The sequence below is a fragment of the Aethalodelphis obliquidens genome, unplaced genomic scaffold (assembly GCF_003676395.1).
Source record: "Aethalodelphis obliquidens isolate GAN/ISIS:26980383/991018 unplaced genomic scaffold, ASM367639v1 scaffold16, whole genome shotgun sequence".
NCBI lineage: Eukaryota > Metazoa > Chordata > Mammalia > Artiodactyla > Delphinidae > Aethalodelphis > Aethalodelphis obliquidens.
The window spans coordinates 12,962,669-12,988,805 of NW_020837960.1; the positions used below are offsets into that span (position 1 = coordinate 12,962,669).

The 26,137-nt window shown below is 42.9% G+C and overlaps 2 protein-coding genes and 1 pseudogene across 2 annotated transcripts in view; all 3 read left to right on the forward strand.

The window, feature by feature from the left end:
• Positions 1-993: 993 nt before the first annotated feature.
• On the forward strand, positions 994-2,006 carry LOC113625595 (protein preY, mitochondrial-like; annotated as a pseudogene).
• A 240-nt stretch (positions 2,007-2,246) lies between these two features.
• Positions 2,247-2,845, forward strand: LOC113625596 (phosphatidylinositol N-acetylglucosaminyltransferase subunit Y-like). The gene has a single exon (XM_027116226.1). It carries the CDS (start codon positions 2,338-2,340, stop codon positions 2,512-2,514), a length of 177 nt encoding a protein of 58 aa, XP_026972027.1. The 5' UTR covers positions 2,247-2,337; the 3' UTR covers positions 2,515-2,845.
• A 2,906-nt stretch (positions 2,846-5,751) lies between these two features.
• GTF2F2 (general transcription factor IIF subunit 2) overlaps positions 5,752-26,137 on the forward strand; it is a 150,433-nt gene continuing 130,047 nt past the window's right edge. The window contains exons 1-2 of the mRNA XM_027116225.1: positions 5,752-5,998; positions 20,383-20,456. Of these exons, the coding sequence (XP_026972026.1) occupies positions 5,933-5,998; positions 20,383-20,456 (140 nt within the window). The 5' untranslated portion in view covers positions 5,752-5,932. The remainder of the gene's footprint in view (positions 5,999-20,382; positions 20,457-26,137) is intronic.

Here is a 26,137-nt window from a genome sequence, read left to right on the forward strand (position 1 = left end):
CCTTCATCGGCAGGCAGACTCTCAACCACTGCGCCACCAGGGAAGCCCAAGTCTTTTTGATTTATTTTCACATTTAATCATGTCAGAACTCTACAAGGTAGGTATAATAATCCCATTTTATAAGCTAGGAATTAGGTGCCGAGATGAAGAAATAATTAAGGTAGTAGGCAGCAGTACTATAACTTGAAGCCATGACTCCACAGCTCGTGCCCAACAATTTGCTCGTGCTAACAACATGGAAACTATTGCAGGGAGTATTTCTTTTTGTTTGTGGATGACTGGGGAAGAAAGGACTCTGCTGGGGAAGGCAGGTATTCTGTGAAAGAGAGAACTGAGAGGTCAAAGGGAGAGGCAGGGAGAATTTACAGATGGGATCATATAGCCGTGGTGTGATATCAAAGCAAAATTATCGATCTATACCATCACTAGTATAGGGAAAATCTAATTAATGACCACATTGCCACATTCATTTGTAATTTTTTTTTTTTTTTTTTTTTGCGGTACGCAGGCCTCTCACTGTTGTGGCCTTTCCCATTGCGGAGCACAGGCTCCGGACACGCAGGCTCAGCGGCCATAGCTCACGGGCCTAGCCGCTCCGCGGCACGTGGAATCTTCCCAGACCAGGGCACGAACCCGTGTCGCCTGCATCGGCAGGCGGACTCTCAACCACTGCGCCACCAGGGAAGCCCCATTTGTAACTTTTGAATGAAAATCTTTATGTTAATAACCAATACAGAGTAAGTCTGGCTTATTGAGAAGGATTTTGCAAAAGTTACAAATTCCAGTTATAAGATAAATAAACACTAGGGATATAATGTACAACATGATAAATATAATTAACACTGATGTATGTTATATATGAACATTGTCAAGAGGGTAAATCCTGAGTTCTCAACACAAGGAAAAATATTTTACTCTGTTTCTTTGATTTTGTATGTATATGAGATAATGGATGTTCACTAAACTTATTGTGATAATCATTTCAGGTTGTAAGTCAAATCATTATGATGTATACCTTAAACTTATACAGTACTGTATGTCAATTATCTCAATAAAATTGGAAGAAAAAAATTTTTAAAAAGGAAGGATTTTGTGATCGTGTTTTTCTGCCTATATGAATGCCGCTGAAGGTAATACTTCCTCTTGCTAGAATGTTTCTGAGTAAGTATGAACAAAGAGAATCTCTGGCCTAGAGAGACACTGGGCCCCTATGGGAGGGCCAAGGACAAAATCTGAGAGTGGACTCAGCTACTGTTAATATCATTCTAATTCCTTCAACTCGCTTGTAACATCTCCTCTAATGACTGCTGCTTATCCTCTAATGGCTACATGATAGAACTGTGGTGTTCTAAATTTACAAAACATGTCGTGTTCTTGAAAAATTTTCCGCCATTAGTGAGTTCTTGAGCCTTCCCTCCTTGGCTTGCATTTGCGCCTTAAAAGATTTAATAAAAACTTGAGGGGGGTGGTCAAGGGCGCGCAGACGCCCGGTCGCGGGCCGCCGGAACATGCTGAGTGGAGTGTGCGGCCAGCTCGCCTCAGCGCTGCGGGGGACACACGCAGAGCCGTCCGCGGGCGCCCAGAGCCATCTGCACGCGTTGGTGTCGCGGCCGCCACAGACAAGAGCGAGAGGACGAGGAAACCGCTCCGCGCCTTCGACCCAGCGCTGCTGCTGTTCCTGGTGTGCCCGTTCTCCAAGAAGCCGCTGAGATATGAAGCATCGACCAATGAATTGATTAACGAAGAGTTAGGAATAGCCTATCCAACTGTTGATGGGATTCATAATATGATACCACAGGCAGCTAGGATGACACATCAAAATAAGAAGCAAGAAGAAATGAAGGAGCCATAGGTCGTACTTGAAAACAACAGCACAACTAAATTTTCTAAATTCCATCCACCTTTTAAAAAGCCAGAGTGGGGACTTCCCTGGTGGCACAGTGGTTGAGAATCCGCCTAACAATGCAGGGGACACGGGTTCGATCCCTGGTCCGGGATGATCCCAGATGCCATGGAGCAAGTAGGCCCATGTGCCCCAACTACTGCTTGTGCTCTAGAGGCCATGAGCCACAACTACTGAGCCTGCGAGCCACAACTGCTGAGCCCGTGTGCCACAACTGCTGAGCCCGTGTGCCACAACTACTGAAGCCAGCACACCTAGATCCCGTGCTCTGCAAGAGAAGCCACCGCAATGAGAAGCCCGCGCACCGCAACGAAGAGTAGCCCCCGCTTGCCACAACTAGAGAAAGACTGCATGCAGCAACGAAATAGATAAAATAAATAAATCTATATAAAAAGAAAAAAGTCAGAGTGGTGTGTAAAAAGTGGAGGAAAAGAATGTTTCTGCCTCTTTCTACATTGACTGCCCTTATTCCATTGGTCTGTTTAGCAGGACTGTTATACTCGGCCTCTGTGGTGTGCTCTTACAGTCTGCTCTTGTTGATTACCATACCCGTTTATGTGTTCTTCCACCTATGGACTTGGATGGGTATTAAACTCTTCAGGCATAATTAATACAACCAGAGCCAAGATGGTGTATCCTAAGGATATGCTTGAGTGTCTGTCCCTGAAAGCTCAACTACATGGAAATACTGGAAACCCACTTAATTTGCAAGAAAGATGCTTTGCCTAGCTTCTGTCAGAGGTTTAGGACTATGGGAGGCTTAAGCTGCGGAGGCTTCTTTATTGTACTTCGGTTCTGCCCTTTTTTTTTTGAAGGTTCTCATTTATATCTGGGGTATCAGAAAAAACATTTCAACAAAGTGTCTTGTTGGAAATTAATATCCCTGGCCATCATCTGATGACTTTATTTCTTATCCCATTCATAATTAAAAGTTAGTAATTTGAAATTTTATACGTTTATTTCACATTCAAAGTCTTTGGTGAAGTCACATGTTAAGGATGACTGAAATAATTCCAGAGGAGCTCTGTTGAAGGAACTGCAGAGAAATGCATTTGAACTAATGTGGTATAAAACTGTAATAAAGTGGAAATTTCTTGTATTTGCCAAAATTCTGAGTTTGTAAAATTACCTTCATTTCTTTGGCATCACATACTTACATTAATAATAATAAGATAAGGTATTGACATTTTCCATTAAAAAAAAAAACTTGACTAGTCAATCATCTGGGAGAGTAAAGAATTTGTGAGTTTCCTTTTTGTGTGGTGACCTCTGTATCTGTCTGTGATGGTTAATTTTATGTGCCAGCCTGACTGGGCCTCAGTTTGTCCAGATATTTGGTCCAACGTTATTGTGCGTGTGTCTGTGAGGGTATTTCTGGATGAATTAACCTTTGAATCAGTAGAGTGAGTAAAGCAGATTGTCCTCCCCAATATGGGTGAGCTTCACCCAATCAGTTGAAGGCCAAAGTAGAAAAAAAGGTTCAGTAAGGGAGAATGCACTCTCTCTGCCTGTCTTCAAGTTGGAACATTAATCATCTCCTGCCTTCAGATTTGGACTGGAACTTACACCATCATCTCTCCTGCCTCTCAGGCCTTTGAACTCAGACTAGAAGCATACCTTTGGCTCTCCTGGTCTTCAGCTTGCCAAATGCAGATCTTAGGACTTCTCAGCCTCCATAATCACGTGACCCAATTCCTATACAGTAAACGCCTATCTATCAGTCTATCTATCTATCTATCTATCTATCATGTGTTTCTCTGGAGAACCCTGACTAATACTTATTTGGTACTGAGAGTGATCCTAGAGGAACAGGGTGTTAAGGATAGGTTTTCCTAAATTGGTTCTGGGTTTTTGGAACTGGCTGTCTAACCTAATTAGATTTAAAGATGCTAATGACTCTATTTCAAGTAGTAAAGAGAACACTAATGGTCTCTGGCATCATTGGGCAATAGAGATACCTAAAATATCTGCACTGGATATGCCTAATTGACCACAAGCAGAAATCCATAGAACCTGTGTGGGAATGGATATTAAGGGTATGGGATCATGGTGGAAAGAACATAAAGCTGGATTGGGCCAAAATTATCGATGTCTGGCATATAATAGGCCCTTAGGAGGGTGAAGGATCTAGCTGTAATATATGTTACCCTGCTGGTCTCCAAAGTAAATCTGTGAATCTGCTTCATGAAGCCCGCATCCTCCTTTCCTCTCACAGCTCATAAGCATCCTCTTCAAGCTGGAAGGAAATTTGAAAAGGACAGATAGAAGAAGTCTGTTCTTTATTCAGCAATGTAGGAGGATGAGGTGCTCAATAAGTTTTTTCTTCTTCTTCTTCCTTATGTAATCATTTAAAAATATTCACTTTTTCCTTTCTTCTCTAGGCATTTCTTCTTCTTTAGCTATTTGTTCTCCCCCAATCCCTGTAAACACACACACACACACACACACACACACACACACATTTTTAGGCTTCCCATAAGCCACAGATCAAGGCCAAGGTTCTAATCCTTTACTCTAAAGGTCATTACTAGGGTCATCCAGACTACATTAAGTCTCTTCTCTTATGGTCTTATATTTTAATTTATTCCTTCTATTTGATCAAAGCTTAAAGCAGCTCTCTTTATCCACTTGTCCTTTATATCTTTTAAGGCCATTTCCCAAGCTGTAACACAAGAATGCAATCTTCCTTTTTAACACATGCCTCGTCTCCTATTTTTCCTGTTAGTTTTCCCAGCTGATCTCAGTGACCTGACAGCTTTTTCTAGCCCTATGCTGCACAGACATGGAATTTCTTCAATTACGTGTACGGTTCTGATGCAGGATTCAATACATTACTTGCCATTCTTACAATATCTTACTGTCTGTTTCTCTTTCAGCAAATGTTCATTCAGCCAAAGCCTATTGAAATCTGACAGGGTGTCAAGCATTGTGCCAGATGCTGTGAATAAAAAATGAATAAAACACTATTTATGCCTAGGAGGAGCTCATAGTCTAGAAAGCAAAGGCAGCATGTAAACATGTATATTATAGTGCATCGTGCTAAGTATCGCACACTGTGATGTGAAGAAAAATGAAACTTCCTCTGGGGGAGTTGATAAAAGATCTCATAGGAAGTGACATTTCCATTAGTCTTGACACCTAAGTAGGAGTCTGCCAATCAGAAGACAGAGGTGAGAATGAGGGTAAGGGAAGAATAGGTCATCTGAGTAAAGGGAATCCAGTGTGCAGAGGCTCTGAAATAATTGAGGAACATTCTGCTGTATTCAGGGAGGTCTGATGGGTTAGGTGTGGTTGGATGTGTGGTGCATTGAGTGGCAGGTATCAAACTGAGAGGGCCTGTGTGGAGAGGATTGAATTTTATTCTAGAGGCAAGAAGAGAGAGAGGAAATTCTATAAGCAGGGAAGTTTAACAATCAGATTTGTCTGTTACATGTCTATTGTCATTGACCTAATTACAGGGCTCCGGGTTTTGGAGTCTAAAAGGGGTGTACTCTGCTTGTTTAATTGGAGGTGCTCAGGGTGCCTTTCAATTGAGACCACTTGTGCTAATTCACTTTATTACTCCTACCTTGTCCTCCAAATGCTGTCTCTCTCTCCTTGGCCAGGGTTGGACAGATACTGACAGCCTTTGTCTCTTTGAACCCCATTTTTCTGTTTTGACACCTTCTTTCTTCAGTTACGCTGACCTAGTCTTTGAAAATATTACTGACGTTTTGGCCCATCCCACCTTATGCTCTAATCACTCGGGCACAGCCCACGGCAGTAGCCACACCCACTCAAGAAGTTGCCTGCTCAGGAAGTTTGTCTGCAGCAGTGCGCCGTACTGACGGTAGCAGCGCGCAGGCGCATTTCCCGGCTCTCGGCGGCGTGTTCCTCTTTTCCCGGGATCCCAGCGTCCCAGCAGGTGGACCCCGGCTCTTCAGTCAGCCTCCGGCTCCGGCTTACGCTGTGCTCCGGTCCCTCGCTTCGCAGTCCCCCAGCTTCCGGGGCCGCTGCTCTGGCCCGCACGCCTCCGCCGGCGACAGACCCATGGCCGAGCGCGGGGAACTCGATCTGACAGGCGCCAAGCAGAACACCGGAGTGTGGCTGGTCAAGGTAAGGTTTGCGCGGCTCCCGCTTGCGCTCCTCCTTAAAGTAGTTTCAGTGACTTGAGACTGTCCCACCCCGTGCGCCTTTTAAAGTTCTTTACGGCCTTCTTATTAGAGCTTCAGTTATCTTGAGAGGCAGGACTCATTGTTATGCTCGTTTGCAGACGAGAAGATTAGTTAAGGGACGCCCAGTGTTTTTCAGCCAGTTAAGAGCCCGAACCTGCCTGGCATGGATCTCCTTTCCCCACGACCTGGTTTTTCTGGGGCCCTGTCTTGGTGTCCCCCAATGTGAGCGGTGCATTTAACCCCAAGCTGAAAAATTTCTGCATCTTCTCTTGGTGAAACTGATTTTAGTTATCAGTCTGTATAAGGAAGTTGAGTGTCTGCTTCCTGTTAGAATTTTCTCAGCCAGAAAGTAGAACTGGTCTCTGCGTACCCTTAAAGTGTTCTTTTAGGTTGTTGGTTCTTATGCAGTTCTCAGGAGAGCTGAGAGAGCTCTGAACTCAGGAAAGGAGAGGCCGTGGACTGGAGTGTTCTTTTAGAGCAAGATCTGGTCTCGTGAAACTGTCAGCAAATGTCTTTCGTTTTGTTTTGTTTTGTAAAGACAGCAATCTTGATTAGCCCTTAGTGAGCACAGTATTTGTGCTTTACTTTTTCATATTGGGGAGTGTTGTCTTTTAGGAGGGTTTCATAAGACATATGCATGTTCAAAATGTGAATGTGACAGTATCCGAAAGTCAAGTAAAATGTAGGGACCTTGGTTTGTTAGATTTTTAAAAACTTATATCACATGGCTGAGTTTTCATCAGTTAAATCTGAGAGGCCCGTCCTGTCTGCCTCTCTGAAGTAGCTCTCTTATGCTTATTCGCTAGTCAGTCGAACCTGTATTATATTCTTCAAAGCATTTGTCAGAGTCCAAAGTGATTCTGTGTTCAGTGTTGGTTACCTCCTTTTCCCCAGCACACGCACAGTCACATTTCTCAAGACTAGGCTCCTTGCCTGTCACACCCCGAACTGTGTTTGGCATATGGTAATAGCTCAGATTTGTGATGAATGAATGAATGAACTCTTATTCTTCATTGCTAGCCTTAGTCTCTGGTACTCATTTGACTTATCACGGCGATATCAGTGTGATTTAAATAATGGAGTAGAGACTCCCCTGGTGGCGCAGTGGTTAAGAATCCGCCTGCCAATGCAGGGGACACGGGTTTGAACCCTGGTTTGGGAAGTTCCCACATGCCGCGGAGCAGCTAAACCCCCTGCGTGCGCCACAACTACTGAGCCTGTGCTCTAGGGCCCGCGAGCCACAACTGCTGAAGCCCGCGCGCCTAGAGCCCGTGCTCCGCAACAAGAGAAGCCACCGCATTGAGAAGCGCACCGCAACGAAGAGTAGGCCCCGCTCACCGCAACTAGAGAAAGCCTGTGTGCAGCAACATCTCTCTCCTCCTGCATGCTAAATGGAGGGGAATCATTAGGGAGGAGAGCTCCTTTACAGACTGAAAGAGCTTGAAAAGATGGTGAAGCTTGAGATGATGTGTTTGTGCTTGGAGCACAGTAAATGCTCAAGAAATGTTGTTTGCCTTACAGAGAGATTTGGATGGGTGGACAGAGGCCACCCATAGTATCTCTGTAGTATACCATGGAGAGTGGAACTGAAATGCAAGAGTGAAAATGCACAGTAACATGCTGTATCCTGAAAATCAGAGAGGAGATTATTATGCCTCGAGTAGAGGCTTGGGACTGTATACTGATACTGTCACATTGTGAAATGGGGATGTTTTAACTTTAGTCTACAAGAAGTGAGGAAACTTTTGGAGGTTTTTGAGTAAGGCAGGGATGCAAATGATTCTTTTAGGGGGAAAAAAAACTTGAGGGGAAGATAGCAAAATTAGAGTCAAAACTAGAAAATTATCACAGGATCATAGGCATTTGATAGTGAATTCTGAGGAGTTAGGGAAACTTTTTCAGCAAAAGTTGTCAGGATGTGGTGACTGACTAAATGAGGATGTGAAAGAAAGCAATGAATCTAAAGTTAAGAAATTTTACTGTTCTTTCATATATGGCCATTTGAATACATTTTATCACTTTAAAAACTTACCTCAGACTAATGATTTGTTCTGTTTTATAAAGGTAGTTATAATGTTTCAATTATTTATTGTTTGCTGTATCATTGTTTCCTTACATCAACTTGGCCTGTAGTATTTCTTCTTTTTCTAACCTTATGTATCAAAGAAAAGTAACAGGCTTGCAAATACTACATCTTTCCAGAGTGTGAAAGGACTTTTTTTTTTTTTTGCCAGTTCTTGTTCTCTGACAACCTTATCTCTTAAAGAGGATGAGAATTGCTATCAAATACTTTCTGTTCTAAAATCCATTCATGCTCCCTCTTTGTTTGACAACTTTTATTTCTGCTTTAGTTAAAGGAATACTAGTAGGCAACGAGGTTTGATTTTCACACCTGTCAGATAGTTTGAATTTGTTTCATTTGCGCTGGGATTAGCATCCAGTATGATTTTCATGCCCATATCCTAAGCATATTTGGATTTTTATTTCTGAATTATAGGAATAAATTATATGAGAGCTTCAAGTTGTAATGGTTAATTTCATTTTCAGCTTGCTTTGTGTGATATTAAAATATAATATGTTGTTTATAGAGTTTGTTTTCATTCTTACCCAATTAGAATTTGTGAATAGAACTACATACGACTTTAAATCTTTTCAGTACACGTTAATATTTCTTATAAATAACGCCTTGAGTTCTGATCTTTGAGGATCATTTGTTGTAAAATACATGAGTTTCTTCCTAGAGTGTTGCAAGTTTATGGGCCATTTTGTTCATATTTTATTAATTCCATCACTAGACAGGTATAGAAAAGGATAAATACAAGTAAGGGCTATACATACAAGATCTCTGAGAGGTTTTTTTTTTTTTTTTTTTTTTGCGGTACGGGTACGCGGGCCTCTCACTGTTGTGGCCTCTCCCGTTGTGGAGCACAGTCTCCGGATGCACAGGCCCAGCTGCTCCACGGCACGTGGGATCTTCCTGGACCAGGGCACGAACCCGCGTCCCCTGCATCGGCAGGCGGACTCTCAACCACTGCGCCACCAGGGAAGCCCTCTGAGAGTTTTAAGTAGGAAAAAAGTTGTCAGGTGGGAACAGGGAAGACTTTGGGGAAGGTAACATTTAAGAAGAGCCTATGGAGTTGATTAGTTAGAAAAGACTTCCCAGCAGGGCTGGTGAGTGTGTTCAGGAAAAGGCAAATATAGTGGAAGATTGTGTACCAGAATATCCACTACCTGTAGCTGTTCTGGCCTAATGAAATGCCATTTCTGGAGTTTTGAATATCTTAAATCTACAAGAGAATGATGATCTAAATGAGTTTTGATAGATAATAGACATGATTGGATTTAACTTCACAATAGATGCCACCTGCTAAGAAACATAAACAGCCGCAGTTTTTACCTGGTCAGGGAGCTAGTCCCTTGTAGTTTGCATTGCCCTATTTCTGTTGCTTAGTCTATGCCACTGTTAGGTTGCCAGCTGGTCACACTACTACTACACACCCGGTACCAAATCAGGATCTAAAAATGATACTTAAAAAAATTTTAGCATAGTTCTTTTGTTTGGCTTCCAATATTTATTTAAAATTTATTTATTTATTTTTGTCTGCATTGGGTCTCCGTTGCCACACGCAGGCTTTTCTCTAGTTGCGGCAAGTGAGGACTACTCTTCGTTGCGGGGCGAGGGCTTCTCATTGCGGTATTTTCTCGTTGTGGAGCACGGGCTCTAGGCACGCGGGCTTCAGTAGTTGTGGCTCATTGGCTCTAGAGCACAGGCTCAGTAGTTGTGGCGCACGGGCTTTGTTCCTCTGCGGCATGTGGGATCTTCCCGGACCAGGGCTCGAACCTGTGTCCACTGCATTGGCAGGTGGATTCTCAACCACTGTACCACCAGGGAAGCCCAGCTTCCAATATTTAGACTTCTGGAAAAAAAATCATCTTATCTAGTTATGATTGGCAGGAGGGTAGGGTACCTGATGGGGAAGAGGGGGAGATACAGCTGGCAGGGTTTTTAGGAGTGGTGGGGGTTTTGTAAGTAATGAATATCATACTGGAGCTTGAATTATAAGAAATGCTATCTTTTGAGGGAAATGGACAGGTGGAGGTATTGACAAGCGCTGCAATGGGTCCAACCAACAGCTCCCTAGCCAGCAAAAAGGTGTGTTTCAAGCCCCATCAGCCTTCCTCTTATAAGCATTTTGATTGATACTTGTTGGAGGAGAGGATCAGGACAAGAGAGATGGACACCATCCCCTGTGAATATTGGGTCCTCCATTCAACAACTCAAATGCCACCAAGCTCAACTTTTATTTTTTCACAGACAGTTAAACAGTTGGACATTGGCAGCCAGAGAGAAAGCAATGTACCAGGGAGAGATGAAACCGGAATGGGTGATACCCCGAAGTCTTGCAGGAGAAAAAGGAACTTATATTTATAATGTACCAAGTATTTTACACAGCAAACCTGTGAAGTAGGTACTAATTATATTTTTCAGATGATAAAATTGAGGCTTAGGGAGGTTAATTATCTTGCCCAAGCATAAGCTACAAAGCTTATGCCAGGAATGGGAAATGTCTTTTTTTTTTTTTTTTTTTTTTTGCGGTAAGTGGGCCTCTCACTGTTGTGGCCTCTCCCGTTGCGGAGCACAGGTTCTGGACGCACAGGCTCCGCGGCCATGGCTCACGGGCCCAGCCGCTCCATGGCATGTGGGATCTTCCCGGACGGGGCCACAAACCCATGTACGCTGCATTTGCAGATGGACCCTTAACCACTGCGCCACCAGGGAAGCCCAGGAAATGTCTTTTTTTCCCCTTGGTTCTCTTTAATGAATCATCTCCCTGGAGACCAGAGGTGAGGTGGGGGACTTTGTGTTTTTTTTGTTTGTTTTGTTTTTTGTTTTTTTACGGTAAGCGGGCCTCTCACTGTGGTGGCCCCTCCTGCTGCGGAGCACAGGCTCCGGACACGCAGGCTCAGCAGCCATGGCTCACGGGCCCAGCCGCTCCGCAGCATGCGGGATCCTCCTGGACCGGGGCACGAACCCGTGTCCCCTGCATCGGCAGGCAGACTCTCAACCACGGCGCCACCAGGGAAGCCCTGGGACTGTTTTTACGGCCTTAGGTCTTGTCAGCTCCATATGTTGACCTTCAAGTAAACGTGTGAGCAGAAGCTGCCCGTCATAGGTTGGGTTCCCAGGGAAGCTGGTTCTGAGGAGAAGGTTAGCATGCAGAGGTTTGTTATGGAGTGCTCCTGGGATCATCACCTGTGGAAGGAAAAGGACTTATGCAGGATTGGGCACAGGGTGGTTTGCCCCAGGAACAGTGGGCGATCGTGGCCAAAGGGCCTGTCTTCAGTGGAGGCAATTCCACAGAGAGCTAACAGCTGAGGGCTCTCTGTGGTCACTCCCAGCAGCTAGGGGAATAAGGCCTTCAATCCTAAACGAGGAAAAGGGTGTCACATCACTGTCTAATACCGTGTCCAGTACTCTGGGAGAAACAGGGCTTTGGAGACTAGTAGTTGGGGAACTGGATATTTGATGACGCAAAGTTGGCAAACAAGCTTAGGGGAGTAACTACTGTATATATCACCTTAGCACCTTGGATTCAAAGGCACTGTTGACCTTAAAATTGACCTGTAGCTTGAGCGAGCGGATTGATTCATCCAACAAGCTTTCAGTGATCGCCAGTCATTGTTCTGGGCTCTGAGTGTGTTATGGTGAGCAAGAACAGACAGGCCTGGGCTCTGTAAACTCGGATCTGTAGTCTGTGCTGGAGAGAGACATCAGTCAAGTCCTAATGAAGGCAGTTCCAGACAGATGAGGGCACTGAAGCAAGGAGTACTGTTGTGTGAGTATGAATAGCAAAGGAACTTGACTTAGTTTGGGAGGTCAAGGGAGTTTCCCTGAGGAAATAATGCTTAAGTGAGTCATTTTCTGGTCTTGGGAAATCTGAGAAAACATCGCTGTACCCATTATCTTGTCTCCATCTCATTTTCTTTAATGAATGTGTAGACAGTGGAAACAACACAGATATCTCACAAGTGACATGTTGACAAGAGTGTTTGGCGGAAATTTACTAAGAATAGAATTCAGGTGTTCTCATCCAGAAACAAAGGTAATTATGTGAGGAGACGATATGTTAATTAGCTTGACTAGCGTAATCATTTCACTGCGTATATCAAATCATCATGTTGTACACCTTAAAAATAAAATATAATGTTTTAATTAAAAATATCAGCTGTCCAGGGGCTTCCCTGGAGGCGCAGTGGTTAAGAATCTGCCTACCACTGCAGGGGACATGGGTTCCATCCTGGTCCCTGGGAAGATCCCACATGCCACGGAGCAACTAAGCCCGGACACCACAACTACTGAGCCTGCGCTCTAGAGCCTGCGCGCCACAACTACTGACCACGAGCCTAGGGCAACAAGAGAAGCCCGTACACCGCAACAGAGAGTAGCCCCCGCTCGCCACAACTAGAGAAAGCCTGCGTGCAGCAACGAAGACCCAACGCAGCCAAAAATAAATAAAATTAGATCTTAAAAATAAAATTAAAATAAAAATATCAGCTGTCCAAAAAAAAGTATTTTGGAGCCTTGGAACCATATATACCATTATTTTTCCTTTTCCTTCTACCTCTTTTTTTCACAACTTAATGGGCTGGGACTTCTGGGAAGCCCATTTCCATAAGCTCTTGGTGTAGAAAGTTATATATGATTGACATAGTATCCTCATTGTATTCTATTTTTCATTACAAGGGTATAGTATTTTGGCAACCTTTTGAATTAAATAAGCTGGTAGGCTTACCTGGGAACTTACTTTTTTCCTTTTTTTTGGCCACATTGCACGCAGCGTGCCAGATCTTAGTTCCCCGACCAGGGACTGAACCCGCACCCCCTGCAGCTGGAAGCGCAGAGTCTTAACCACTGGACCACCAGGGAAGTTCCATGGGAACTTACAGTTTTATTATAATAATGATGACAATGCAGTATGAGTTCCAAACTTGTTTTTATCAATTAACTTCTGGGACGTAATCTTTGTTTTAGTTGGCAATTGCTTGTATTAGATACAATTATTGTACTGGATTTGATTCTTAAATTTGTTTTAGTGTATGATATATACTTACTTCACTTAGAACTATTGTCTTGTTGTTTGGTGGCCTAAATTGTAGTCTCCAGCAGTTTGATCATAGAATCTTCTGAACTGGTTAATGTATTGAAGAACAGTGGTCTCATCAAGAGCTCCAGAACATTCTTTTTTTTTAAAATTAATTAATTAATTTATTTTTGGCTGTGTTGGGTCTCCGTTGCTGCACGCAGGCTTTCTCTAGTTGTGGCGAGCGGGGGCTACTCTTCGTTGTGGTGCACGGGCTTCTCACTGCGGTGGCTTCTCTTGTTGTGGAGCACAGGCTCTAGGCACATGGGCTTCAGTAGTTGTGGCTTACAGGCTCTAGAGTGCAGGCTCAGTAGTTGTGGCATGCGGGCTCAACAGTTGTGGCTCATGGGCTCTAGAGCACAGGCTCAGTAGTTGTGGCGCACAGGCTTAGTTGCTCCGTGGCATGTGGGATCTTCCTGGACCAGGGATCGAACCCATGTCCCCTGCATTGGCAGGCGAATTCTTAACCACTGCACCACCAAGGAAGCCTCAAGAGCTCCAGAACATTCTTGTCTTCCCTTTATCTTAATAACATTTCAGGGAACCAGCAATGAGGGGACAGTGGCAGGTTGGAAAATGCTCCACTCTACTATTGGTGTTTTCCTCTCTTCCCCCTTATTTTAAGGTAGATCTCTGAAATAAGGTTTCCCTTTGAGAATGCAGTGAAAGTTATTAAAATTAAATTCTGTATCCTGGATTTATCCTAATAACACCATCATTTTCATTACACTAACATTTCTTCAACAATATCCAGTCATTAAAATAATAACTCTGTTCCTACTGTGTGCCAGGCTATTCTAGATGCTAGGGATGTGGCAGTAAACAAAACACACAAAATATCTACCTCGTGCAGATTGCATTCTAATGGGGAGGGAGAATGGACAATAAACAGATATGTACATAGCAGGTGATAAGTGCTCTGAAGAAAAACAAATCAGGGTAAAAGGTGTAGAAGGTAGCTGGGGATGCTATTTTAATGGCGTGGGGAAGGGCCTCACTGATAAGGTGGGCCTTGAGCAGAGACCTGAAGGAAGTTATGGGGATGCCCTTCAGATATCTGGAGGAAGAGCATTCCAGACAGAAGTAACAACGAATCAAAGGCCCTCGGCTGGGATGGTGTTGGGAATGTTCACAGATCTGTGTGATTAGAGTCAAGTGAGTGAAGGCAGTAGGAGGGTCATGAATCCATAGATCCATGAGGCCATGGATTGCAGAGGGCTGAATCATCTAAGACATGATAGAGGATTTTTACAATGAGTGAGTGACATGGGAAGCGAGTAGCCATAGAGAGGCAGCTTGGCATGCTGATTGTGGAGCTAGACTGCCTAGGTTAGAATCCTGGCTTTCCACCGCTAGTAATTGTGAGACTTTGGACAAATGATAACTTTTTGGTGCCTTCGTTTCTTCATCTGCAAAATGGAATAATAATAGAGTTGTTATGAGGATTAAGTGAAGTAAAATTTTAAAGTGCTTAGAAAAGTACCTGGCACATGTTAAGCACTATGTAGATGTCTGTTAAATTGAAAGGCTTTGAGCAGGACAGTATCATGTGACTTTGGTTTTAATATGGTCACTCTGGCTGCTGTACTGAGACTGAAGTGTGCATGGACAAGAGTGGAAGCAAGGGAATCAGGAGGCTATTACAGTAAGAGATGGCTGTTACAAGAGATGATGGTGACTTGGATTAGACTGGTAACCCTGGAATTGGTGAGAAGGACATGGAGTCCGGATATAATTTGAAGGTGTTGCTGACAGGCTATGTCAGTTAATTGGATGTGGAATGTGAGAAAAAAGGAGCTATTTGAGGGTAACTCCAGTTTCAGACTGAGTGCCTGGAAGGACGGAGTCGACTTTTACTGAGATAGGAAAATTGCAGGAGGAACAGGTTTATGAGGGAGAAATAAGAGTTCTGGTGTGGATATTTTGAGTTTGAAATATCTAGTGAATATTCAGATGGAGAGTTTGAGTAGGCAGTTGGATATATAAGTTGGGATTTGGAGGGGAGAGCTATAAATTTGGGAGTTGTCAATATACAGAGGGTATTTAAAGTCAAGAGATTGGATGAGATTACATAAGATTGAGTGTGGATAGAGAAGAAGAAAGGTCTGAGGACTGAAATCAGGGCCCTCTGAAGTTAAGAGGTCAGGAAGATGAGAATCTAGATGTGTGGAGACCAAAAAAGGAGAGTCCAGAGAAGTAGGAGGAAAATCCAGAGAGATTGGAGTGACGTGAAGCCAAGTAAAGAAAGTGTTTGAAGAAGGAGGAAACAGTAAGTTCTCAAATATTGTTGATAGGTCTGCAAGACGAGGACTAAACATTGGCTTGGCGATATGGCGAGCTTTTGTAACCATGGGAACCAGTTTCAGCAGAGTAGTAGCAGGGAAGCCTGTCTAGAGCAGAACAAAGTGGCAGAGGAGGAACTGTAGTCAGCCAGCAGAGACGGCTCTTCCAAGAGCTTTGCTGTAGAGAGGCAGAGAGACGGGACAGTGGCTGGAAAGAACTTCAGAGCCTGCCCTTACCAGGTGTGTGATCATGAATTACTTTGCTAACCTCCCCGTGCCTCAGTTTCCTCATTTGTAAAATGGAGACAATAAAAGGATTGTGTGAGAGTTAAATGGTTAATATATTTAAAACATTTAAAAGAGTGCTTGTCACTTAATGTGTTAGTTATCTATTGCTATATAACATTATCACCACAGGCTTAGTAGCTTAAAATAGTGTGCATTTATTATTTCATAGTTTCTGTGGATCAGGAGTCCTGGTGTGGCTTACCTGGGTCCTCTGCTTCAGAGTCTCTCACAGGATGCAGTCCGGGTGTCAGCCAGGGCTGGACTCTCAGCTGAAGCTGTGCCTGTGGACAGATTGTTTCCAAGGTTCCGTGGCTGGCAGAATTCAGTTCCTCTAAGGTTGTGGGACCGAGGGCCTAAATTCCCAGCTGACTGTTGGCTGGAGCCTGCCCTTAGTTTCCTGCCACATGGGCTTCGAAGCAAGACAGAGATCACAATCTGATGTAACCTAATCACAGGAGTAACATCCCATCCATCACCTTTGCCATATTGCATCGACCAGAAGGAAGTCGCAGGTCCTGTTCTCACCCAGCGAGAGGCAGTTACCCAAAGGTGCGAATATCAGGAGGTGGGGATCATTGGGGGCCATCTTAGAGTCTTCTGCCACATTTAGTAAGCGCTCTGAGTGTTAGCTCTCACCATCATCATTGTTACTGCGATGGGGGAATGATTACGTAAAGGGAGTGGAGGAAAGGGTAGAATTGAAAGAAAGCTGTCCTTGATTAGACTACAGGGAAAAATTCAGTGCACACCTGGAGGGATTGGCCATACATAGTTCACCTGTTAAAAGGGGAAAGCAGAGTAAAGGCCTCACCTGTGGCTAAGCGGTAGATTGATTGATTGACTGACTGATTGATTTTTTGGCCAAGCGGTATGGCATGCAGGATCTGAGTTCTCAAGGCATGCGGAGTCGAACCCGCGCCCCGTGCAGTGGAATCTCAGAGACTTAACCACAGGACTGCCAGGGAAGTCCTAAGTGGTAGATTTGGAAGTATCCTTTTGATTGTTCGTCTTTCCTCAGTGGAAGAGGAAGGAAGAAGTGTTACGTATTTGAAGAGTGAAAAGAACATGTGACCTTGTCTGCAGTGGCTTTCCCACTGCAGGTGAGAATTGACCAGGGAGGTCGTTAAATTGCCTGGCATCTTGAAGGGCTTACTTGATGTTAGTAGCCGTGTATTTCAAGGGAGACCGTTGAGCATGATTGTTTTTCTTCAGCTGCTCAGGTGCAAGTGTAGAGGAAGAATAGAGCACGATCAAATAAAACAATAAATAGATAAATTAATAAAATAAGTAGTAGTATAGCTTGGCTTTAATCAGGATTAGGTTCTGCCAGGCCAGTATGATGGAGGGAGTTAGGGGCAAGAGAATGGTTATAATGATGGGTTGTGAAATGTAGCTCCGTTAAAGAGAGGCGTGAGGACATAAGCAGACAGGGACAGGGTACAGATGTAGAGTCTATGATTTGAGGGATGGAAGAATTGTTGGAGTCGAAGTACTGAGGAAAGGGCCAGGAAGTTAGGAGGTGGTGGTCAGAATTGTTCCTTGAAATACAGTTTGCGGAGAGGGGTACTGTTACTGATAACGAGAAAGTTTTACAGTATGTAAATGTAGGGCTGATTTGAATCAGTAACTTGGAATATGATGAAGAAAAGCCACCATCTTTCCCCTAAAGACTTTGTTAGGGAATACAGCTTGTGATCGCTTGGTAGAGTAGGCTGCTATCTGTAGAACATAATTTTCTCTTTGTGTTAGAGTAATTGACAAGAAGGTTCCCTGGGGCTAAAAATCAAAGACAAGCAAGAAGCAAAGGCTCACTTGTTAGGCAGTATTTCAAGATTGAGGCCATGAGGGAATAATTTACATAGTTCAAGGATTCAGGGTTTTATTTGATGTTGTAACAGTATTTGTCCAGATCAGTTTCAGATCTTGTATTTAGTTCTGACAGGTAATGTTGACATTTGCTTCTTTGACTAAGTATCCTCTTGCTCTGACACTGTAACAGCACTTACTTAGTGCTCCGTCTTCAGTCTGTGTGATTCTAATGGCGTTGACTGTCCCTCGCCAGAGGTGTCATTGACTCAGGCTGACAGTGCAAGGATCTCATCTGTGGGTTCAGTAATAGGCCCAAAGAAGGACACATGACCTAGTCAAAGCCACGAGAGACAATTACAGTTCTGCTGGGGATTTGGGGAAGGAGAACTCTTGCTCTTCAGGAGCGGCTTTCAGCCATCTTGCTACACAGGGGGGAAGGCTGTCAAAGAAGTGAGTCAGTGTGGTGAGAAGAGATGAGAGATGGTGAAAGAGGCCTGGTTACATCATTTGAGCCCTTAATCAAGCCACTTTAAAACTGCCTCTGGAATTTTTAGTTACTTTTGCCAGTAAATCCTCTGTATGACTAAGTGGGTTTTCTTCTCGTTGGTAATCAAAGGAGACCTAATAGGTAGATACAGTTAGCAGAAGGAGTTTGCCAAATCCTCTAAGCGTGCATGGATAAGTGGAGTGCAGTGTAGTTGAAACTTTAAGATGTGGAATCTTCAAAACCCCTTTTCCTTTAGGACCTTTTACATACTCTTATTTAGTTGTATAACAAAGAGAACATCTGACCGATCTGGAGGCCTCTCGTGGCTGACACTAGCTAACCATGTTATTTCAACCCCCTGAGCCTCGGTTTTCTTATATATAGAATGAGGAGAGCGGCAGCAATTTTGCAGGGTGATTGGGAGGATTAAATGGCATAGTGGGTGTAACATGTGTAGCCCTGTACCTGACACTGTTGCCTCCCTTCCCCTTCATCTTTTCTAGCATATTGTCTGACACGGTAGTTGTTCAGTATAGTTCAGTGTAAAGAATGAACAAACACCATTAGGATCTTCTTTTATTCTTGAATTTTTACTATATCCAGAGCACTGCTGTTTGTTTGACTAATGGTCAAGTGGTTCTTTTTGCAAAAGAAATTGTGCTAGATAGAATTTTTTTTTCCTTTCCAGCCTTGGAAGGTCTCTCTGACTCAGTTACACATTCATGTTCATGTTATCATTCCAGGATTACTGTGGGAAATAATAATGACACCTGACACTCACTGAATGCTTGTTTGTGTGAGGCATTATGCTTCATACTTTACGTGTACATATAAAGTATGGAGCATACCTTAAAAGTACGTACTGATTCCCGAGTTCAGACTACTTGTTAGAAGAAATGAGATAAGATCCATACTAGACATTCAGCATATATTCCCTTAATCTTTTTGAGAATGAAAACCCTTCTGATTACATATATCTAATTTCAGACACAACACAGTTAAGAACATAGATGCTGGAACCACACTGCCTGGATTTGAATCCTGGCTCCTCATTTGCTAATTATATACCCTTGGCTAAATTTTATAATCCCTGGGTGCTCCAAATTCATAATCTGGAAAATGGGGATATTCCCTGGTGTTGCAGTGGTTAGGAATCCGCCTGCCAATGCAGGGGACACGGGTTCGAGCCCTGGTCTGGGAAGATTCCACATGCCATGGAGCAGCTAAGCCCGTGTGCCACAACGACTGAGCCTGTGCTCTAGAGCTCACAAGTCACAACTACTGAGCCTGCGTGCCACAACTACTGAAGCCAGCACGCCTAGAGCCTGTGCTCTGCAACAAGAAGCCACTGTAATGAGAAGCCCGCGCACTGCAAAGAAGAGTAGCCCCCGCTCACCGCAACTAGAGAAAGCCCACATGCAGCAACGAAGACCCAACGCAGCCAAAAATAAAATTAATTAATTAATTTTAAAAAAAGTTCCCTGTAGAGACGTGAGGTATAAATGTATAAAAAATGCATATAAGTGTCAGGAAAGTACTATTATATAACTGCTAGCTGTTATATTGAATAATTTCTTTTATTTCAGCAGATCCTTCATCATATTGGTCAGTTATAATCTTATACATAATAAATATATGTAAAATATATAAAAATATAAAATATGACTTTTGAATCATCTAAGCTCAGTAGTGTCTCTAAATAATATCATGTCAGGTGGCGCCCTGGTAGCACAGTGGTAGAGAGTCCACCTGCCGATGCAGGGGACATGGGTTTGTGCCCTGGTCCGGGAAGATCCCACATGCCGCGGAGCGGCTGGGCCCGTGAGCCATGGCCACTGAGCCTGTGCGTCCGGAGCCTGTGCTCCGCAATGGGAGAGGCCACAGCAGTGAGAGGCCCGCGTACCACACACACACACACACACACACACACACACACACACACACACACACACATATATAATAATAATATCATGTCAGAATGTTATGCTCCTCCAAGAAGCCTCTTTTGGTAGCCTTTCTCATCTCTGAACTTTTATTGGATTTATCTGGGAACATAAGTTAGCACTTCATTATTGTTAAGTTATATGACCAGTTTTAGTTTTGTGTCATCAACTCGACTGACTTTAAACACTGAGAGCTAAAATCATTTCTTACATATCTTAGTACCTCTTTAGTGCAAAACATATAATGAGAGCTTGCTACTTAATTAGCAATTATTACAGACAGAAAGTATATATAGAAGCCATATATCACTTTATGTTTAAAAAGATTTGTTAGCATCTAAAACATAGTCTAATAGTGTCTTATTTTGTTTTAGGTTCCTAAATATTTGTCACAGCAATGGACTAAAGCCCCTGGAAGAGGTGAAGTTGGGAAACTGCGGATTGCCAAGTAAGTTATTTATGAATTTTTGACATTTTATAAAACTTTTTTGAATTTTTTTGTACAAGCGCTTTTAAATGTAATTAGAGTTCTTTTGCAAACAGAGAATTTACCTGAAAAATAAGAAGTAACGAGCATTCCAAGGCTTGTCAAGAGATGATTAGGTGCCCTGTAAGGATTAGTGTGTACACACACACACACACACACACACACACACACACACACACTCCTCTAATGAAAGGTGTAAATATCAAGTAAAATGTATTGGTAAAGCCTATTGGCAGTGAAGTAGCAGAGTATGTAGTTCCCTCATCCATCTATCCGCTCCGCATCTTTGAGGAGGTATACTTGGGCATAACTGGATGCACCAAGTTAAGGGCTTCAGGAGAAGGATTTGCCATTGTGCCACCATACCTATTTATAGAGGCTTTGGAAGAGGGTAGGGAACACCTAGTAAACAATCTAAGAGTATTGTTTCCTGGTTGAGAAAATAACCTTGTTTGAAAAGGAAGCCTCCATAGCTCAGCTGGTGTCAGCCATAGGCCTTGTGTTCCCCTCTTACTGTCCATTCATTCTTAATCCGGCTCTAATCAGATTTCCATGCCCACTACTCCATTCAAATGGCTCTTGTATACCACCAATATCCACGTCTTTATCACTGAGTTTTTGTTTCATAACAAACCACCCCAAAGTTTAGTGGCTTAGAACAAAACCATTTTATTAGCTTATAATTCTATGGGGCCGTTCTAGACAGTTCTGGTTGAGGCTGACCTGGCTGGTCTTCCTGGCTAGAATGGCCTCATTTATGTGTCCGGTGGTTGGCTTGCTGTCAGCTGGGGCAGTTGCCACGTGTTTTTCATCTCCAGCGTGCTTCTTCACATGGTGGTGAAAGAGTTCCTAGTAGCAAGAGAGAGGGAAGCCCCACTACACAAGTGCTTTGCAAGCTGTGCTTGCATCATGTTTGCCAAATGTAAATGTAACTTGCAGTAGACTCTACCGCTTGATGGGGTTTGAGGCAAGTAATTTGTAGTCCTAAATTTTTTTTTTTTTTTACAATCTACCACATCCACATTCTTTTTTTTTTTAAGTTTTTAAAAAAATTTATTTTATTTTATTTTTGGCTATGTTGAGTCTTCGTTGCTGTGCGCGGGCTTTCTCTAGTTGCGGAGAGCAGGGGCTACTCTTCGCTGTGGTGCGCAGGCTTCTCATTGCATTGGCTTCTCTTGCTGTGGAGCACGGGCTCTAGGCGCGCGGGCTTCAGTAGTTGTGGCACGTGGGCTCAGTAGTTGTGGCACTTGGACTCTAGAGCGCAGACTCCGTAGTTGTGGCACACGGGCTTAGTTGCTCTGCGGCATGTGGGACCTTCCCAGACCAGGACTCAAACCCGTGTCCCCTGCGTTGGCAGGCGGATTCTTAACCCCTGCGTCACCAGGGAAGCCCCTACCACATCCACATTGTTAAATCTAAGAGTCAACTAGCAGCTCTTCTCAATTGACCTTCAACAGAATTTGACATAGTTGATCACTTCTACCCTCAAACCCTTTTTTTTCACCTCACTTCTGAGGCATCACTCTCTTGCTGGCTCCTTCTCATCTTCTCAATTTCTAAATGTTATTTGGACACCCTCTGGGTTTTGTTCTTTGGAGGAGCAATCCTGTGTTCTTGGATGATGTCATGTCTTTAAAGTAAGAAGCTTTGATACTTTCATGGTTTATGCCCTAAATATCAATATTTTTGTTCTTTATCTTACTTGCATTTGTTTCAGACAGATCTTTTAATTCTTCCTTTTGTTTTCACAAGATATTTATTGGAAATGGGCATGCTTTTATATCCAAAGTTCTAATGTTAGGTAGAGAGAAGTAACATCTTCTTTTCTTAAGAAACAGCTACACGTTTCATAGCAGAACTGGGCTTAAATTCAGTCCTTTGAGTGGTAAGAAAACTCCAACAGGTTCCAGTGCCAGCTCTGTCACTTACTATCGGTGAGACTTTGGACAGATACTTAATCTTCTGAGTTTAGATTCGCTACCTTTCCCTACCATGAATATTGCATTCCTGAAAACCTCTGTGTGAAGAAAATACCTAGTTGAGGAATGTAAAATCTTTTGGTGTGGGGAGGAGGGAGCTGGTATGGGAAACAGAGTTAAAGGAGCCAAGCTCTAGGGAAACCTATGTAAGCGCTAAGTACTGCTTTCATCCCTAAGGTAAATATTAAAGATAGCATGCTGAATAAACAGTAGTGGGTGTGCTGTGATCACCTTTTCTTGATCACCCTTTGTTTGGAAGAAAATTTCAAGCTTGTCCTTAGTTTAAAGCAGGTGTTTTACATAGTTACATCTAATGTGCATAGGGAGGCCGTATCCCTAGGTCGTGACCAGTTTACATGTTTTACAGCACTGGTTTACATATTTTTCCTGTGTAATTATTAATAGTGTCCCCTCTTTCACTCTCCAGAGTGTCCTGGCTTTGGCAATAAACTGTATGTTTGCCCTTAATATTAACAGATGTGTGTATGTGTATTTTATATGTAAATAAAAAATCTAGCAGATTTTCTACCTAACATGAAATATAATCTTGCTGTGTAGAAGAACTAGATGCTTTTAATGGTGGGAACAGATTTTTAGTAGTTGGTATCCTAAGATTGCTATGGAAATGCTTGAAAACAGCTTGTTCTAGAGTAGGTCTACTGGCTATCTTATTTATGTTTCTAATTTACTTAGTTTTCATTCTTCTTACTGATTACTAGATTCACTATTAAACAAGTGTAGGATGAGCAAGGAGTGGCTTAGCAGTGCCTGTGACTAAGTTATCAATACTTTAATTTCAGCTAAATATAACTCATCAAGGTTTTGTGGCTATAAACAGAAGGCTCCATTAATAAATGATTGTTGTTGAGAATGAAGTGGGATGATAACCCCACTCTTCTTCGCCAGTGAGCTTCCAGAGCAAACACTGTGTTCAGTTTTTAGTGCTGCACTTAGAGACATGAACAAGTAAGTTCATTCAGTGGAGTGAGACGAGGACAATGAGGAAACTAAAATCAATTTCCTGTGAGGAACGTTTGAAGGCACGATGGCTGTTTAATAAGAGAAGACTTAGGGCAAACCAGTGAAACTGTCTTCAAGTATTTTTAAAGACTAGAAGATGTATGATCAACTATTGATCCTTAGAGGCAGATTAACCATTTGGTGGGTTATCTGTGTGGTTGAAAAAACGTATATTTGGGTAAAAAATGAAAAATACCTAAGGTTTTAAAAAGGCAGTGTGGTATACCGATAATGAGTATGGACTCAGGAGTCAGTCAGCTCTGGGCTTTATCCGGGCCTTGTCATTTACCAGCTATGTGACTTTGGGGAAGTTGCTTATTACCCTCTCTGTTTCCTCATCTGTGAAAAGGAGATGGTATTAATACCTCATAGGCTAAGTGCATGTAAAATACTCCATAAGTGTTCACCTGCTGCCATGCCCCACACCCCACAGAGTACAGGCAGTAGACCCTGCATCATGTCTGGCGCCTCCCCTCCCCGTCAGCTCTCCCAGAGTTAAGCAGCAACACCAGCTTGCTGTGCAGTAGGCCAGAAGCTAGGGAGAAATACATGGTGTGGACGCTGATTCCAGCAGAGACAGGCACTGTGGAGTAAAGGAATCAAGAGAGGCAGAGGGGAGGGGAACACATGCTGCTGGGAATGCAGCTCTTCCCAAATTTGGTTCTTTCAATACCTGAAAAAAGGAGAGTCCAGAATAAGATGAGAGTAACAGCTTCTCTTAACAGTTGGTAACATTTGGGCCATTTTCGTCAAGCAATTCATGCCATGTCCCTAAATCACTGTACTTGGACTATTCTTATACCTTTGGACATCTGATGTGTACTGCATTTTAATTGGTTTATAGTTTTGCTTTAGTTTGTTTAATTTTAAAACCAGCCTTTCTACATTACCATCCTGCCTCAGCAAACTTCAGTTTTCAAAATGTTTGATATATGTCCTATTTTACTGACAGTCATACAGTTTGTACTAATACAGCTTCTTTCAGAGACGTTTAATTTCTTGTTTTATTTCTAAACACACTTAACTTCCAAGGTCATATCGGGGCCCACTAATAATAGAAAATATGCAAATAAAAAACATCAATGAGATAATTTTTTGTTATAAAAATTGACTAACTTTAGAACAGTGTTATGCTGTTGATAGGAGTTTAAATCAGTACAAACTTTCTGAAGGGCAGTGTGGCAAAACATATATGTATATCAATGCACATATATATATACACACATATACGTATATAATACACACACATAGGCACAGATACACATTGCTGATCAAAACAAAGTAGAATAATAATCCTACTGTTTCCTCTGCCGGTTAATTCACAGTGCAAGCATTATGTTCAGTTCTTGGTGCTGCCCTTACAGAAAGACACTGAGAGACTCAATCTATCATCATTTATTCTGATGTTCAAATTGTCCAAAGTTTAGCCAATGGAAGCTCCTTCTAGCTGGCACTCATGATCTTTGTTTTCTTTATTGTGGTAAAGAATACATATAAAATTTACCACCTTACCCATTTTTAAGTGTACAGTTCAGTAGTGTAAGTCCCATAGACTTTGGGCATGTCTTCATCATTCTTTGAGTACTTACTTTTTGTTAAGGAAAGATGTTTTAGACTCATCTTGTACATTTCTGTCTGAGCCCTAGAGTCAGTCATTTCTCCAAAGAGGCCTGGTTTCCTCTAGAGGAAAATGGGATTTGGAAACTGAGCTCTGGATACCACAGGTGCTCATGGCTGCTCCCAGACCCTCTAAGTGGCTGTATATGTACACACACATACCTCTAGGTCTGCATTTATTTTTATATTTACATGTGTTGAAGATCATGAATTTATACCAATACCCAGCTCCAGTTCAGCACTACAGGGTGTGTTCTAGTTTCCTCCCTTTTCATATTCGTACCTCTTTTCTGAAAGTGAGGAACCTGGTTCCTGTTATTCTTAATATATTCACTTATTTGTTCAGGCCTTTGTTCTTACTTGTTCAGAGTCCCCCACTTCTCCCCGCATTGGTGATTGCCCTCCTCACCCTCCTTGCGCTATAGCAAGCCTTGTTAGGCTGTTGTTAACCTTTGCTGCCCTCCACAGGGATGCTCTCCTCAGCCCTTCTAGGCTTCCACCCCCTGTTGTGAGGCTGCCCTCTCCTCAAAGGCATGCCTCCTTACCCTGCTAGGGCTCCAATAGCCTGTTTCAGTCTGTCCTTCCATGTGGATGCCCTCGCCTCACTAGGCTCTGACCCATTTCTTGTTGAGCTGTTCCGTTATGGGGTGCCCTCCTTTACCCCATGGGCTCTGGCACCTTGCCTCGGCCTGCCCTCTCTACCCCAGGCGCTTCCTTTCCACTTGGGCTATGACTGCTCTGCTCAACCCACTCTGCAGATGCCTACCTTGCTTGGCCTCCCCTATTGGTTTTTGAGCTATATTGTTCAAGAAGGGGACATATGAATAGGAATTCAAAATGAAACAAAACAAAAACCACAAAAAATCCTGTGGGAGCACAGGGTTATTATTATTATTATTTGGTTGGTTTTCTTATCCTGAAGAAGCAGGTGATTTATTGGTTATCAGTGATTAATGAAAAGTCTGGCCCCATTGGTGTCAAATCTAAGATGTATTTTAAGAGTGTAAGAAAAAGGAAAGACATTAA